Source organism: Equus quagga, chromosome 15, assembly GCF_021613505.1.
Source record: "Equus quagga isolate Etosha38 chromosome 15, UCLA_HA_Equagga_1.0, whole genome shotgun sequence".
In the NCBI taxonomy this organism is placed as follows: domain Eukaryota; kingdom Metazoa; phylum Chordata; class Mammalia; order Perissodactyla; family Equidae; genus Equus; species Equus quagga.
This window is the reverse complement of record NC_060281.1, coordinates 19,288,341-19,305,834: the sequence shown is the minus strand read 5'-3', so window position 1 is coordinate 19,305,834 and position 17,494 is coordinate 19,288,341. Positions and strand designations below refer to the sequence as shown.

General features: G+C 42.2%; 1 protein-coding gene across 2 annotated transcripts in view; it reads right to left on the bottom strand.

Moving 5' to 3' along the window:
* RCAN2 (regulator of calcineurin 2) overlaps positions 1 to 17,494 on the bottom strand; it is a 251,266-nt gene that overhangs the window by 13,595 nt on the left and 220,177 nt on the right. For both annotated transcript variants that reach the window (XM_046640911.1, XM_046640912.1), the window contains 2 exons: positions 9,988 to 10,161; positions 6,426 to 6,597 (listed from right to left, as the gene is read on the bottom strand). In XM_046640911.1, coding sequence (XP_046496867.1) covers positions 6,426 to 6,597; positions 9,988 to 10,161 — 346 coding nt within the window. The remainder of the gene's footprint in view (positions 1 to 6,425; positions 6,598 to 9,987; positions 10,162 to 17,494) is intronic.

Here is a 17,494-nt window from a genome sequence, read left to right as displayed (position 1 = left end):
TCTCTGTGAGCTCGGACACAAAGTCACCAGGCTTTCCTCTCAGAGGGACCATCCTGTTCCACCTTTCCCAGTATCAGGAGCCTGGATAAGGGAACAGCTATGGGGATGCACACACACACACACACACGCACAGGCACACATGCGCACATACACAGGCCCAAACTTTGGGCGTTTTCTATTTTTCTACAACATGAGTGTTTTACCTGTGAAATAAGAAAGGGAAGTATTTTATATAGCTACTCAATAGTGATTGAAGATAATTGCAAAATATATGCTGAGAAGAAAAACCCTTTAAAATTTATTTTCCAGGGAAAATTCTTCCAAAGGAGATGGAAAATTATAAGCATGTGTTCCAGGGTCCCAATCTGCGTCCCTTGGGTGGGGAAGGACACGTAGGGATGGCACCACCTGCAACACTGGAGACCGGCTGCTTTATTTTCTTTTCCTATCTGTGATCAGAAAATAGCAATTGTTGAAGAAGAACTGAGGCTGATGTAATAGTCATCCCACATGCACCCAAAATATAGGTGTTCATCTATATTTCAAAAATGGAATTTTCTCTACATTTGAATCAATGAGCCTGGAATAGAAAATGTTTCTTCCTTATAAGTTCCATGAAGTAAAGAAATAAATTTTCCATCTGGGGGAGACAACGTTTACCAAGCAGAAAGCCAGCAAAATTGCTTTACTATGGCATGTTTTGACGGAGAAGAATTTGGAAAAAAATCTAAATATAGCCGATGTACGCAACTTGAAACTCGAGCCCCGTTTTAAGCTCTCCTCTGCAGTTAACGCAAATTGATCTCCCTAACAAGAGCTAAAAATAGCAAGAGGAAAAAAGGGAGCAGACAATGACTTTTCATATCGCTCCCCACAGGCATTTTCAGTGACAATGAACACGACCTTCCAGAGGCATCCTAGAGAGCAGAAGAAAGGCTGGCGTTTCAGCCCGCCTCTGATTACCACCCAGTTAGTAGGGCAAACACCTCTATTTTGCCATTTTTGCTGACTGCTATAGAGAAGCTGTTTTGCTGGGCTGGGCTTTTGCTTTTCCTATTTTATTTTACATTCAAAAAGAACATAGCACTATATTCTCTCTGGAGTCAGGAACAATAGACATTACAAAATAAGCCAAAACAAAATATTCGATTCATTCTCCACCTGGTCAAGGTGATCTTATTCTGTCTAGGTCATTGCTAAATGAAGGGCTTCTCTAAATTCACCAGCGGGACTAACATAAATGGGGAAAGCCTCTGTTTTATAGAGATGATAGCTGTGCTTCGACAGAGCAGAGGAAGGCAAAATCTGATCCTCGCGTGTCCCTGGACCATGGAGGAAAGCATGGAGCATGCCTTAAAGAGCTGATGCAGCAAGTGCGTTTTAGGGGGGACGCCAATAAGCAGAGAAACAAATGTGGAGGAACGAAATGTATAGGTTGCTTTATTTTTAAAATTTCCTTTTGCACCAATCTTGAATTTCTTCCAGAGAAATTAATTTTCCTGTTCAAAAGATCTCTCTGGTTTCTCAAACTTTTCACTCCCTAGGCCAAGGGTGCTGGCTTGATCAGTTCTTTCTGCTTCTTGCTAGTGGTAGAGGGACATATTTTTCACTTACCAGCCGTGCAGCCTTGGGCAAGGTGCTTAACTACTCTGTGCCTCACATTCCCCAGCTGTATAAATGGGGAGAATAACAATACCTATCTCACAGAGCTGCTGTGAGCATTAAGTGAGATAATATAGTAAGGTATTTAGAACAGTGCCTGACATATAGTAAGTCCTATATATAATTTTTAGCTATTGTTTCTACTTACAGTTTCTTCCTAATTTCTCTATTTTACTTCCTTTCTGGATCAAAAAACAGAATATACACTCACGAGGACAATGACTAAGAATGTTTGAAATTGCACCTCTCATATGTTCCAGAATCTAAACGGCTCTCCCTCTAACAAACAGAACTAGGAGATGCTTCTCCAGTGTTAGGTGGCCCTGGTCTCCTGTCGTAACGTCCTGTTAAGGATTTCAGAGGAAACCTACAGGCTAGGGTTCGATCACGGTTCCTTTGTAATGCACTGTTCTCCCCACATTTGCTCAGAGCTTCTCTGGAAGTTCCGGAGAGCCTGAGATGTCCCTCTCCGGAAGAGGGTTGTCAGTGTTGCTTTTGGAAAGAACAGGGGCACCGGGGCCTGTGTCTTCACTCCCCTCTTTGTCCTCCAGGAAGGAGTCCTAACAAGGCCTATCGCTGCTTTCCCTTGGCAGCCAGTGGTGGTAAAGCTCCCACAAACCAGCTGGTTTGCTGAGGGGACCCTGAGCCTGAGCAGCCTCTCGCCCTGGATCCCCGCTCCACGATCCTCTTCCTTTAGATCTCCTTTTTCTCCGTCTCTTTAGATGTCCGCCTCTCTTCTCAGTCACTCAGCTCTACCAATTTAGCACGTTAGTCATTCCTCTGAAGCAGAACGCCATTCTCTCCATCATTTGGGTCGCTTTTCTCTGCTGTCATTCTAATTTGTTTCTGTACTTCTGGAACCGAGGGAATCATCCCTTAATGTGGAATGAGTTATAATTTGTTCCTGAAATGATTCTGCCAAAGGATTAAAAATGAATTTTACTAAATGATTTCTTTTGCAAATGGAAATGCTAGAAGTCCTCTCATTAGGGAAAACATTAATTTCAAGCTGGCTGAGTGAGGCTCGCTGGAGCCAGAGGAAAGCAAGGATTTGCCAGTGCGGAAACTATCTCGAGGCAGGCTAACAGCTCTGTCACCCACTCATTCATTCATTCAATATTTCCGGAGCATCTATTGCATGCCGGGTGCTACCAGGCATTCTGAAAACCAAAATGAATAAAACATGCATCTCCCTGCAAAAAGTAGAGAAGACAGGAAGTTGAACAAGAGGAAATTAGCTGAAGAAGAAGTGAGCATTTGTACAAAGTGCCATGAGGTGACTAAAAGAGCAACTCCTTGCTTTGGCATCTCGTCGGGGAGGAGGCAGAGAAGTGGGTGGGGAGGATGCAGGGTGAGGCCTTGCTCCCTCACGGGGGAGCTGAGACAGCCACCAGAGGCCCAGGCCACTAATATAACCTCTGTGATATTTTCAACTCAGTTGTTGGATATAAATCATTCATCTATGTGGGGTGAAGAGGCTTCAAGGACACAGGCAAAAGACACATGGATAACCAAATAAAGAGAAACAGCCTTGAATTGCTGGCAAGGAACAGAGAGAAAGATATCCCAGAAAATACATCCAAAGGCAGCTGTTCCATGGGACAGAATAAATGCAGGAGACCCTCAGTATTCACTCTTGCACACATAGTGCACAGGCCTTCATTTACACACTTACCAGACACTGGGTTAGGCTTTCTGGAAGTTATAGTGGTGTTAGAGATAACTGTCAATTCAGGGTTAGGATAAACGTTTTCCTGTGTCAGAGCACAGTACGCCTAAGGTCCACCAAGGCAGCCTGGATCCTTAATAACAGGTTGTCAGATCTGGCCAAGGGGTGGAGTCACAAGAACCAGGCTTGACATCTGCCTCTGCCACCAAACAGCTGTGTCACCCTTGGGCAAGCTCAGTTTTCTGATCTGTAGAATGGGGACAGTAAGAGTTCCTATCTCTGTGCTTATTGCACAGCAGGGCACTTCCAAAATGGTGGCGAGTACATCTATTTGGTAGGAGAAGGTGAAGCTTATTTAGCATTAAGTAAAAGGCATGCACTTCTAACATTGTTGATAAGTTCTTCACACCTCTAAAAGGAACCCCTTTTATTCTTAGCCTCTTTAAGACCATGCCCTTCCTCTTTGCTCCCTCCTCTGTGCCAAGCTCTGTGTGCGTCCCTTCTGAGGTCCGATTCCCAGTTCCTCCATCCCCTCTGCCTCTATCAGCTCCTGGGTGTGCCCTCCAGACCTGGGACTCAGCTCCGTTAGCCAGCGAGGCTGTCTGCGACTTGCCCTTATCTGGTCTTTGCATCAAACTTTGTGAACATTAACCACAAATGAATTTTCTCTCCCATTCTGGATAAAAAATGCTTTGAATTTACCGGATTCCTGGCTCCAAGTGAGAGGACCAGAGGCTGGCTGGGGTCTGATGGTTAGAAAATCTGACTTGGCCTGGACCTCCTTTATAAATAGTGGAGCAGGAAGAGCAGCACCCTGGAAGCCCTGGCCCTGTCATTTCTCACTTTCTCAGGCCTCAGTTTCCTCTCCTGTAAAATGCAGGTTGGCCAGTGACTCCCAAGTGCTCTAGCCAAGACCAGGGATTCTATGAAGAGGTCTGTCTGCTGACATTCAAATCACCTGTGTTCAAATGTGTTCTTGTTAATATCTGTGCACGAGGGTCAAAGTGGCTGCTCCAATGACCTTGGCTCTCATAGGTCCATGGCTGGAGGGGAGGGGCTTGCTTGCTTCTGAAGTGCCCTGAGTTACCGTGGGAAATGGCTTCACAAGGCTCGACTGGAGGAAACTTGATTTATTTAATACCCTCTCCCTTCACACCTATCACAGACACGGCTCTCTTTGGCTGGGGAGTGCATAGCTCAGGGTCCCTGGATGTGAACTAGACTTGGAAGGAAATCACATTTCTCCAACATCTCCCTTGGTATTCTTTTGTCAGCTCCTCTTAGTTAGACACCTACTGTTTCTCACAATGGCTCTTTGAGGGTGAAACCCATGGCCATTTTAAAGGCCCCAAGAAGGTGAGTGACTTGATGGTTATTACAGAGAAACCCCCAGGGAGTTTGCTCTTATGAATGCTGTAATCTAACTTTCAGGCCACATATGGGACAGCCAGTAATTCTCTGGCAGAGAGAGCTTATTAATAAAATCAGCCTCATCCTAATCTGAGGACCCAGTAGGGTGATCAGCTCATCCTGGTTTGCCTGGGAATTTCCTGGTTTTAGCACTGAAAGTTCCCAGGGACCCCTCAGTACCCAGGATTCTCCGGTTTCAGTGTATGCAAGAACCAACACGTACGGTGATTAAAACTGCAGATTTCTAGGGTGGGGGATTCTGGCCCAAATGTTTTCCTAACCATACTAAGAAATACTGGTAAGAACTTGTTATGAGTTTATCATCCCTGGCATTTGACATTTGGTTACCAGTGGTTCTTGAACTCATCTGCATATCAGAATCACCCGGGGAGCTTTTAAAAAATACTAATGCCTGGATTTGAGGCCCAAATCAGTTAAATTCAATCTCTTGGGGTGCCATCAGGGCATTGGGATTCTATTTTTAAAGCCCCCTCTCACACTACCAGAAGATAGAGCAGAAGAATGGCCATTATTTACCTTTGCATCCACAATGCCTAAAACCTCAGCTGCCACCTGGTTTCAGCCCCTCCACTTTCCACATTTCCCCTCTTGCTATAATGCAGGAAAAATACTTTGAAGTACAAGGTGGCAACATCTGCTGAAATTGAGGACAGTATCCTTGCTGTGTATAAAATGCAAAGAAACTTTTGGACAAGTGCATAGAAGATATGTACAAGAATGCTAACTAGAGCTCTGATTGTAACAGCAAGAAACTGGAAACAATGTAAATGTTTAGCAACAGGAGAGTTGATGAATAAAGTGTGCTGGCATATTCACCCAATGGAACACCATATTGCAGTGAAAATGAGTGAATCGGAGCTGCCTATACCAACATCAAAGCAAAGTGACCTTAAGATTTTGCTAAAGTTAGAAAAATCTAACTACAGGCCACCATCGCCAGCTTCTTGGGGACTTAAGGCTTCAGTTTGGCAGGCAGATTGTTTTGTAGCAGAGGGTTCCTGGGCACTCCTAGGGCAGCAGTGAAACAGGGCTGCATAGCATAGAAGCCTTGTGCCAGCTGGTAGGGCTCATTTTGTCTTTTCTGAGGAAACAACTTTCTGGTGGTATAGAGAGAAATCCCATAAGAATTAGGTAGCTCTTTGCAATCTTAAGATATCTGCATTGTTGGGGCTGGCCTGGTGGCGTAGTGGTTGGGTTTGTACGTTCTGCTTCAGCAGCCCAGGGTTTGCGGGTTTGGATCCCAGGTGCAAACCTACACATGGCTCATCAAGCCATGCTGTGGTGGTGTCCCACACACAAAAAAAATAGAGGAGGATTGGCACAGATGTTAGCTCAGTGACAATCTTCCTCAAGCAAAAAGAAGACTGGCAACAGAAGTTAGCTCAGGGTCAATCTTCCTCTCTCACACACACACAAATCTGCATTGCAATCCAGAAGTCACATGGACAGGAATTTTAGGACCGGTTCCTGACTTGTTTTTAAACAGGTGTGAAGTCTGATGTTGCATTCCCATTCACCATCCCTCTCATTGTCCACATACAGCAACAAATCCAGTAGAAATGCAGATGTTACCATGAACCCAGAATTTCAAGGTTGTTAATCTTTTCTGGCTTTTCTAGGTTGCTGACGAATGTTTATTTTTAAAAAGGGCCACAGAGCTTACCTGGTCCTAGTTTGGCCACGGCATAGAGGAGGTCGTAGTTGAGGACTGGCGTGGCATCGCTGATGGGCTGCCAGCCAACGGGAGGAGATGCCGGGGGTGAGATGAGAAACTGTTTGGCGGGCTGTGGTGGAGCCAAATGCAGTTTGTCTCCGTCTGTCTCTGGAGTCTGAACCTTTCAAACAGAGTAGAAATGAAGACACATTATTCATTATGGCCTCAGATGGGCTATGTGCTACACTAAGATGCAGGGTCATACTTTTAGCCTGTGACAAATGAACCAACAAACCAATGAACCAGGCTACAATAATAATTACTACCTACCATACACCACATGTTCAGCTCTCTTATTTAATCCTTAAACCAGTGGGTGTCAATCTTTAGCGCACATCAGAATTATCTGGAAACTTACTACAACACAGATCGCTGAGCCCCACTCCTGGAATTTCTGATTCAGCAGATCTGGGGCGAGGCCTGAGAATCTGCATTGCTAACGAGCTCCCAGGTGATGCTGATGCTGCTGGTCCTGAGACCCCTGTCTCCCTCTCACCTCTCTCTTTCTCTCTTTTAATTTCATAACATGAAGTTAACCATTTTAAAGTAAACAATTCAGAAGTATTTAGTACGTTCCCAATGTTGTGCAACCACCACTTCTATCCAGATCCAAAGCATTTTCATCACCCCACAGGAAACCTGGTACTCATTTCACAGTTACCACCATTGCTGCCTCCAGTCAGCCCCTGGCAACCGACGATCTGCTTTCTGTCTCTATGGATTTACCTATTCTGGACATTGCATATAAATGGAATCATAGAATATGTGACCTTTTGTGCTCAGCTTCTTTCATTGAGCATAAAGTTTTCAAAGTTCATCCATGTTGTAGCATGTATCAGTACGCCATCCCTTTCCATGGTTGACTACTCTACAGGATGGACGGGCCACAGTTTGTCTCTCCATTCATCCACTGAGAGACACTTGGGGTGTTTCCACCTTTGGGCTACCGTGAGGAGCGCTGCTAGGAACACGTGTGTTCCATGTATGCATTTGAGTCCTGTTTCCAGTTCTTTTCAACATACACGTTGGAATGGAACTGCAGGGTCAGATGGTCACTCTGTGTTCAACATGTAAGGAGGGATTTCACAGCGGAGGAAACTGAGGTTTCCGCAAGTCACATAAGTTATTAGCAGTGTGGGATTCGAACATAGATCTGAGGTTAAAATCTAAGTTCTTTTTCGTTTTTATTTTATTTTATTGTGGTAAGAACACTTAACATGAGATTTCCCTTCTTAACAAATTTTTGAGTGTGCAATACATTATGATTGAGGATAGGTACAGTGTTGTAAGGCAGATCTCTACAGCTTCTTCATTCGCTTCACTGAAACTTTATGAACATTGATTAGTAACTCTTCATTTCCCCCCCCACCCCCACCCCCAGCCCCTGGCAACCACCTTCCACTCTTTGATTCTATGAGTCTGACTGTTTTAGATACCTCATATAAGTGGGAACATGCAGTGTTTGTCTTTCTATGACTGGCTTATTTCACTTAGCATAATGTCTTCAAGGTGAATCCGTGTTGTCTCCTATTGCAGAATATCCACACTACCCAAAGCGAGCTACAGAGTCAATGCAATGCCTATCAAAATCCCAGTGGCATTTTTAATTTTTTACAGAAATAGAATAAAACAATTCTAAAATTCATATGGAATCACAAAAGACCACAATTGGTCAAATCAGTCCTGAAAAAGAATGTAACATTTTCCGATTTCAAAATATATTACAAAGCTACAGTAATCAAAACAGTATGGTACTGACATAAAGACAGCATATAGACCAATGGAACAGAATAGAGAACTCAGAAATAAATCCATGCATATAGGGTCAACTGGTATTCAACAAGTGTACCAAAAAAAAACATAATGGGGAAAGGATATTCTTCAACAGATGGTGTTGGGAAAACTGGATATCCACATGCAAAAGAATGAAACTGGACCTTATCTTACACCATATACAAAATCAACTCATAATGGATTAAAGACAAACACAGGACTCAAAACTGTAAAACTCCTAGAAGAAAACATAGGGGAAAAGTTTCATGACATTGGTCTTGGCAATGATTTCATGGATATTACACCAAAACTATAGGCAACAAAGATAAAAATAAACAAGTGGGACTACATCAAACTAAAAAGCTTCCACACAGCAAAGGAAACAATCAACAGAGTGAAAAGGTAACCAATGGAATGGGAGAAAAGATGTGCAAACCATATATCCAAAAAGGAGTTAATCTACAAAATATATAAGGGACTCCTATAACTCAATAGTAAAAAGATTAACAACCTGATTCAAAAATGGGCTAAAGACTTGAGTAACCATTTCTACAAAGAATACATATAAACGGCCAACAGGTATATGAAAAAATGGTCAACATCACTAATCATCAGGGAAATGCCAATCAAAACCACAATGAGACATCACCTCACACCTGTCAGGATGGCTGTTATAAAAATAAAAGACAACAAGTGTTGACACGGAGATGGAGAAATTGGAAGCCTCGCACACTGTTGGTGGCAATGCAAACTGGTGCAGCTGCTATGGGAAACAGTATGGAGTTTCCTCAAAAAGTTAAGAACGGAACTACTATATGATCCAGCAATTCCACTTCTGGGTATTTATCCCAAATAACTGAAATCGGGATCTTGAGTAGATATTAGCACTCCTATGTTAACTGCAGCACTATTCACAATAGCTCAGATGTGGAAACAGCCTAAATGTCCATGACAGATGAATGGATAAAGAAACTGTGGTATATACATACAGTGAAATACTATTCAGCCTAATAAAGAAGGAAAGTCTATGCTCTTGTCACTGTGCCATCTTTGTAGAGTCCAAAGGTAGAAACAATGCTTATGGACCAATAAGAGACAGATCAAGATATCTATTGATGAAGTGAGGACACTGAAGGAACACGATGGACACTGATTTTCTATCACTGTGGACTTTGTGAGCATTGCCAAGAATGACCAATGCCTTTTTGGAACAGCCAGAATTTATTTTGGGATGAAATAAAACACGAAATTGATTTCCAAATGTGTGTAACCTTTCCTCATGCATATGAATCACTGGAAGGGTATACAGTCCGCTAAAACTGTCATATGATTTAAGTTTTAATGACAACCCTGCCAGGAAAGTTAGGGCTAGTTGTGATTAGGACATCTACTAGCTGGCATTTATTGTGCCTTTCCCAAATGCTATGCACTTTAACACACATTATTCATTTAATCCTCCTAGCAACAGTGTGGGGTGTATACCATCATCCCCAATCTACAGATAAGCAAACTGAGCTTATGTAAGCTGCCGGGGTTAGAGGCCAGGCTGCCAGCCCTTAGAGCCTGCTTACTAAACCACAAGGCGTCCCTACCTGGGAATCATAGTGTACGCTTATTTCTCAGGGACCTAATACAGACTACAAACCAACCTGAAAGTGGAAAGGGCTCCATTTGCATTTTAAAAAGGCAAAAAATAATGTAGGGCAAAAGGATTAACTCTGGTAAAGAATGACCTTACCTGCGCAAAGTAGAGTTTCAATTTTTTCCCTCTGAACTGGGTTTCGTGAAGCTCTATCCTGGCTCGGGCTGCAGATTTGGGATTGCTGAAGTTGATTCGGACACGTCTGAAACTCTTAAACAGCTGGAACGTCACGCAGTCATCGTAAGTCCGGAACAGTCCCTCAAACTTTTCCTGATAAAAACAAACACGGGAAAATCCACTGGTCACGTATTTTGTATGATGCCAGATCTGACAGACACAAAGACCTCAGTCAATAAATCAGCTGTTCCTAACAGAGCCCCAGAGCTCAGGGGCCAGAGTTTTCACTGGACCATCTGGGGCCCAAACTCTATAATGATAATAATAATGAGCAACCACCATTTACTTGGCTTGTCCTCTCTGCACAGGTTTGCTGGGGTTTGTAGTGGCAGTGGGTGACAGCTGGCTAAGAACTGGGCACTTGCTGGCCATCTCTATTTTTTTTTTCCAATTAGTGACACGACAAACATTTCAATTGCTAAGGGAACAGGATTCCAGACCAAATTGGTTGGAAGCAGACCCAGCACAGTGAAGCCTCCAGATGTACCCTAAGGCCACACAGTGACCTGAACAGAGCTGGCCGCAGCAGTCCTCGTCCTGCCTTTATAGCAAAGCTTCACTGGTTTTGATGTCCAGGTTTCCATCAGGCACACAGTAATATTTTGCTGTCCCCTGGCTGCCAGTTTCTTCCAGTTTGCTACCCAATAAACCCAATAAACCCCTCATTTTCTCAATAGTTAGTTCTCTTTGCAGCCACTCGTTTGAATAAAATTCCACAGCAGCAATCGCAAACTCTCTGGTCTCGGGACCTCGCTACACACTTAAAAATTATGAAGGATCCTAAAGAACTTTTGTTAATGTGGGCTTAATCTATCAATGTTTATTATACTAGAAACTAAAATGGAGACATTTTAAGATATTTACCTACAGATCCATTTAAAACTCACAATAATAAATCCATCCAATGTTAAAATCATCTTTTTATGAAAAACAACTGTTTTCCAAAACAAGAAAAAATTTAGTGAGAAGATGGACATTGTTTTACATTTTTGCAAATCTCTTTAATTTCTGACTTAATAGAAGACATCTGGGGTCTCACATGTGCTTCTGTATCCATTCTGTTTCACTATGCTGTTTTATCTGAGCGTACAAAGAAAAGCTGGCTTCACTCAAATACATAGTTGGAAAAGGGAGGAGTAATTTTATAGCTTCACAAATAATCGTGAATATTCTTCCTTGAATCATCATCAACACTTGACAAGTGGTAGCTTCTTAAAGTATATTACCACGTTGAATCTGAAGCCATAGTCAGATAACACTTCTTATTTGATTATATTAAAATCCATTTATCTATTTTGCACCTTTAATGGGTTTTTTACCCATGCATGACTGTGTAAGAGGGTACACTGGTCATTTGGAAAATACTGGTTCCCTGAGTTATGTAGCTTTCCCAAATGTTGACACATTTCATTACACAATATCAAACATCACATTCATTAATATTACCACCTGTCTTATCAAAAATCTGTAGAGATTCAAAAGCTGTCAGATTCATGTTGGTGAATACAAGTTTTCCAAAATTCTAATTTTTGCTTGAAAGCTCATTCTTTATCACTGGCAACAAACGCTGTCAGATATTTTCCTTGAAGTAACATATTCATTCATTCATTTCTGAGAAAATGACTGCCAAATATCTAAGTCTGTGTAACTAGGGTTTGTCCGTTAGCTGTGTTTTCAAGTAAAAGTGATATTCTATGAAAAAAAATAAGTGCCTAGCTCAGCATAGAATAGCTCAGAACATTTCCTCAAGTCAAGGAAATTGTATTTGGTGTATTTTGTACACATTGTATTTTGGTGTGCCACAGTGCTTTATGTGTATTTCTCATTTTATTATTCAAATTATTAAAAAGGCATGTGCCCAAGGATAAAGAGTTAATAAAATTAATAACTTTTACTGCTTCATCAAGACCTCTCTTTTTTTGAGCCTCCTGTCACTGTTTAATAAATTATAAGAACAATAAAGCAATCTCCCCTCTTATTTTTGTACCACTTGTAAAATGAAAGAGCCAGAGATTCCAGTAATTTCAATTAAACGAGTGACATCACCAAAATGGAGCTTCATCTGGCTATAGTGGTTGGGTTTACTCTACTGAGTCATAAAGGGGAAAACGAATGGTGCCTCTGGTAGAATATTTCCCCAAACCAAGCCTGTTGAGATCAAAGATCACTTTGACCCATATTTACTTGGCCAAGGCTCGACTGCATGGCCACAGCTCAGAGCAAAGAGGCTGGGAAAAAGAGCCTACCTGTGGAACTACTTGGGAAGAGCAGGCAAGTTTGGTAAATAAGACCACTGTTGACGTTTATACAGTGTGTACAATGCTGTTTTTGAACCAACAGCCAATTTTATTTTGCTTATACACATTTTACGCCAGAAAAATGTGATTCTAACTCTGATTTCATAAATTAAATCTAGAGATTTCACTTGAGGGCAGAGGGCACGGACGTCAATCAAGAAGGTTGACCTTTTGGAAAGGGTGCATCTGTTGAGCCCCATAGGAATGAAATAAAGGTGAAAAATGGACGAGACTATTGGCTTCTAAAAATAAGACTGCAATGAAGACATTTAGTAATATTTAGATATGTGTTAATGCTAGTGCCATCATTCAGTTGCTGGGAGACATTCTGACACATCCAGGGTGATCTGTATTGTTATTCACACAGCGTGCAGAGAGACTACAAGGGAATTAACTCCTTCCTGTGCTTTCAGACCTTTACACTGAAGGACACTCTTAAGTAAAATTAGTATTTGCTTTCTTACTTTTTTCCCCCTTTTAACTGTGAGCGTGTGGCTGTGAAGAATACAAATACTAGGTGTAAATGTCCACACAGTGGAAAAGGGAAATAATGTCTTAGTATTGTTATGGAAATAGTTTTGACCTCCTGGGACATGGTCTTGGGAACTCCTAGGAGTTCGTAGGCCACCCTTTGAGGACTGCCGTATTATAGGATCTCAGGAAAAGTAAAGATTTAGTCAGCTTGGGGTGAAGACAAGAGGTCTAGTGAGAATCTTAAGGGTACAACATAATGGAGGTCAAAGAAGAGCTATCGTTCGAGGACGTGTGATGATAGCAATTGAGTGCTGTGGGGAAGTCAGATAGGATGAAGATGGTCTTGGCAAATGGGAGACCACTGCTGATCCTACTGAGAGCTATTTGGATAGATGTGGAGGTGAAACAGATTTTTATGGATTGAGGAGTGAACGACAGGGCAAAAGTTGGAGAGAGAGAGTTTGGCAGTGAGAAAGAGGGAGCTGGGATGGCAATTCCATGGGAAGTCAGGGTCACAAGAAGATTTTTGGTAATGTGAGAAAACACTTATTGCTTGAAGAAATGAAACTACTGACAATGGAGAGAGAAGAGACAGGAAAGAGGATGGGGGAAATGGATGGTAGAGACAAGAAAGACGGACTTCAGAAAGAGTTGTAGGCATTTCTTCCTGTGAGCGAGGAGATGACTAGGTGGATGAGTTTGGAAATGGAACAAGCAAAACTGAAGATGGCTGTCCCCTGAGGTCTCAGGGAAGTAGAAGGTGGGGTCCTCTGTTCAGAGCAGGGAAGGTGAAGGGAGACCAGAGGCTTGCAGAGCTGGAGGAAAATTTCTAACAGCTGCCGTGGTCAGAAGTAAAGAGAGTCAATGTGAATAAATCAAAAGACAGTGTTACAGGTTGAATTATGTCCCCGTAAAAGGATAAAGGATGTGTTGAAGTCCCCAGTACCTCAGACTATGACCTTATTTGGAAGTCGGGTCATTGAAGATGTAATTATTTAAGATGAGGTCATACTGGAATGAGGTAGGCCCCTAATCCAATATGACTATGGTTCTTATAAAAAGACAGCCACATGAAGACAGAGAGACATAGGGAGAATGCCATGTGAAAATGGAGGATTGGCGTGATGCATCTACAAGCCAAGGAATGCCAAAGATTGCCAACAAACTACCAGAAGCTAAGGAGAGAGAAGGAAAGATCCCCCTACAGACTTCAGAGGGACCATGGCGCTGCTTACGAGTTGATTTTGGTCTTCGAGACTTCAGAACTGTGAAACAATAAATTTCTGTTATTTCAAGCCACTCAGTTTATGGTACTTTCTTACAGCAGTCCTAGGAAATTAATACAGGCAGTCATACAGCACTAAGTGACTGACTGAACCTGTGGATGATCCAGTTTTAATAGAGTCACCCAATATAATTATGCCTTTTTTTCCCCCTGGAGAGCAATAAGTGGGTAGCTGGGTCATTCCAGGGTGGGGTGTGCAAGACAGGTGTGTGTACCCAGGTGTGTGGTGGAGAGAGGGTGGCACAAGAAGGAAGAGGGGTAATTTGAAAGTGTCGAAAGGGCTTGCAAATAGAAAACTGAGATGACTCACCATGAAAGCTTGTGAGAGAAAGCAGAGAAGCCAGGAGCATCATATAGATTGAAAGAATGGGGAGTGGTGAGAGTTTGAGGTTCTTGATGAGTCTGAATAATAAGTGTAGCGAGAGTGACGTAGTGGGAGAAGTAGATTAGTAAAAAATTGAGGACCCAGAAGAGAATTTTCTAATTTTTAGGTTTCAGAAGTTTTTCAGGATTAGATGCCCTAAGGCCCAACATACGATATGAATGAGGTTCTGATGTGTGATGAGGTGAAGGTGATGGGAGCAGAGACTAGAGACTAGGGAGGCTCTAGAGTGTTGGACCATTGCCACCTCAGGATGATGACAGGAAACACAGTTGGGGGGACAACCATGAATCAGAGATGAGCTGCATAAGAAATAGGAAGGAGTGACCCGGAGAGTCACAGGGTGTGGTGAGCAGAGACGGGAGGAAAACAGCACAACCGGAGGGCAGTGGCTTCATAGAGGAGTTCATCTAAGAAAAGTAGTGGAATAACAGTCTAGAAGCATCAGGGAAGAAATCAGGGGAGTTCTGAGCCTCGATCCTGGACCTGAGATGTGGAAAACTGGAGGATGATCTGCTTCCATGTGAGTGATGGCTACAGAATAAGGGTTGTTAAGAGCAATCTAGGATTCGATAAGGGGAAGATGCGGAGGAATGATTTTAGAGTACAAATTGAACTATAAGGAAAATTAACAAGGGAATCTAGAGAAGAAAATGAGAAAGATTAGGAGAGGGGTTGGTAGGAGAAGAATGAGCCAGGGACACAGAATGGGGCCGGATGAAGAAATGAACACAGAGAAGGATGCTGCGTAAGTGGAGGATATTTCAGAAACCAACACGCCTAGCATGGCAGATAAGATATATGTAATAAAGAAAACCAGAAAGGAAGGCTGAGACAGGTGCTCAGGCCATAAAAGCCTGGGGTATTTGGGGTCCAAAGAGCAATTTGATTCTTTACTCTGATCAGTTTTTATCAGCTTCATTTTTCTCACTGCAAGGTACGCGTGCAGAAGTTCCAGGCAGTGTGCCTGGAAGTGGTGGAAGTGGTTGTTCACCAGAGAATGGAGAGCCAGGCCTAACTCAGGCCATATCTGAGATCAGATAATTCTATGGTTTCAAAAATGAACACTGAGATTTTAAATTTTCTACCTTTAAATGTATTTGCTTTTCCTGAGCTGTCTGGAAACGGAGAGACAGGAATAGACGTACTGCTACAAACAGAAGCATATATTGCTGTCAGTGGAGAAGCTCCCTGCAGTTTTCCTTAAATCTTATTTCATCTGTGTTATAATTATTTGTTTATTTAAAAAAAGATGTAAAAAAAATATTCAAACATGGTTTATAAAGACATATAAGAATAAAATAAAATAGAAACTGAGTAGAGAAAAAGAGGAAACCAAGGGTAGAAACATAAATTAGGGCCAAGACGGAGGTCTGTTCAGAAAATCTAAAAAGCTTCTCATAGAGTTTTGAACGTTTGCCATGGGTGGACCAACAATTGCCCTCTAATCTTTCTCAAAGCCAACCTGATAAAGTAATCCTCATCCGGTATGCTATTCTCAGGGTCGCTGGGGTAAAGATGAGCCTCGTCTTAAAACTAGGCAGGGGAATCTGTCCTGGGTCCTCGTAAGAAGCTACTGAGACGTGAAGAAGGCTGTCGTTGGCACGCATGGAACACAAACCAAGTAGCAGTTGATCCACTATAGTTCCAATCAAAATGAAAACAACTCTTATTTTTTCAAATCAATAGCCTTTAACAGCATCCTCAGTATTTAGGAAGTGCTAAATGTATTCCAATAATTGGTTGATGTAAAACCCTAAAGGTACTTTATAAAACATTAGAACATTAAAATATTATCTCCAATTTAACTCTCAACCAGACAGGATGCAGATAAACAATACTGTCTAATATATTATCTCATTGAATCCTCACTTTTCTGAACTGGCCCTTTGAGGGAGAGTTGGAGTTATTATTATTCTTGAGTAGCATAGAAGCAACTGAAAGCCAGAGAAGTTAATAAGCTCCACAAAGTCACACAACTAACTAGTTAGCAAAACCAGAACTAGCAAGCACAAGCTGTTTCTACTACATAAATATCAACGATAATATGTAAACGAGTGCAACGTCGTTAAAACAAGAAAACCAACTTTCCTTGTCAATCAGAGAACAGCGCATCCTTGAAGACGTGGCTGCTAGAGAAGTCCAATGGTACGCTATCTGCATTCCAAAAGATGCTGTAAGCCTTTATGTATTTTTCAATTTTCTCACTTATGATCCCTTTGGGTATAAATTATCTTAATAAGAAATTCAGCTTCTCTCAAAATCACAAGGCTCTCATCTGTCAGGTAATACTTCCCAGAAACTGCTGAAGAATGAAACAATTCATTTAGGTTTATCGCCTCTCCACGGATACCACTGACAAGTCCTGTGCAAATCCTACGTTTAAGGCTCATACCGGATTTTATACGCTGCTCAGGAGGGGCCCCTGTCAAAAGGCCTGTTAGTGTAAATCTTCCATGATGCAGACTCGTTATGAGAAAGGAAGAGCCAGGCCTGCATATGGGGATTTTCACGTCTGGATTTTAACCTGTCAGGATTTCGTAGGCCAGGCAGACCTGTATTAAATCACACATTGTTCCATTTGTGGTCCTGATGTTGCCTAAATAAAAAATCATTATGAAAAGGAGGCTCTCAACCTGTCTTTACTGATAAAAGAAGCGGACAGACGTCGTGTCACACAATTGCTTTGAGAGAAGATAATTCATTGCTAAAGTCACAAAAGCCTTTATCCCTTCCCACTAGAATCCTTGTGAGAGGTCTAAAACTCATCTCAAAACTCTAAAAGGACCTCCTTTGTCCTAAAACTCCATGGATTCATCACACGCTTCTCTCAGCAGACTGCTTTCCATGGTCTGTGTTCGAGGCTCTTCTTTCACTCCCAGTAGCGGCCCTCCAGGCCAGTGTGGCTGGACAACATCGCTATGCGAGAGGACATTTTTACTTCTCAATAGTTAAGGAAGTCTCCCTTTCTCCGATTTCACTGAGTTG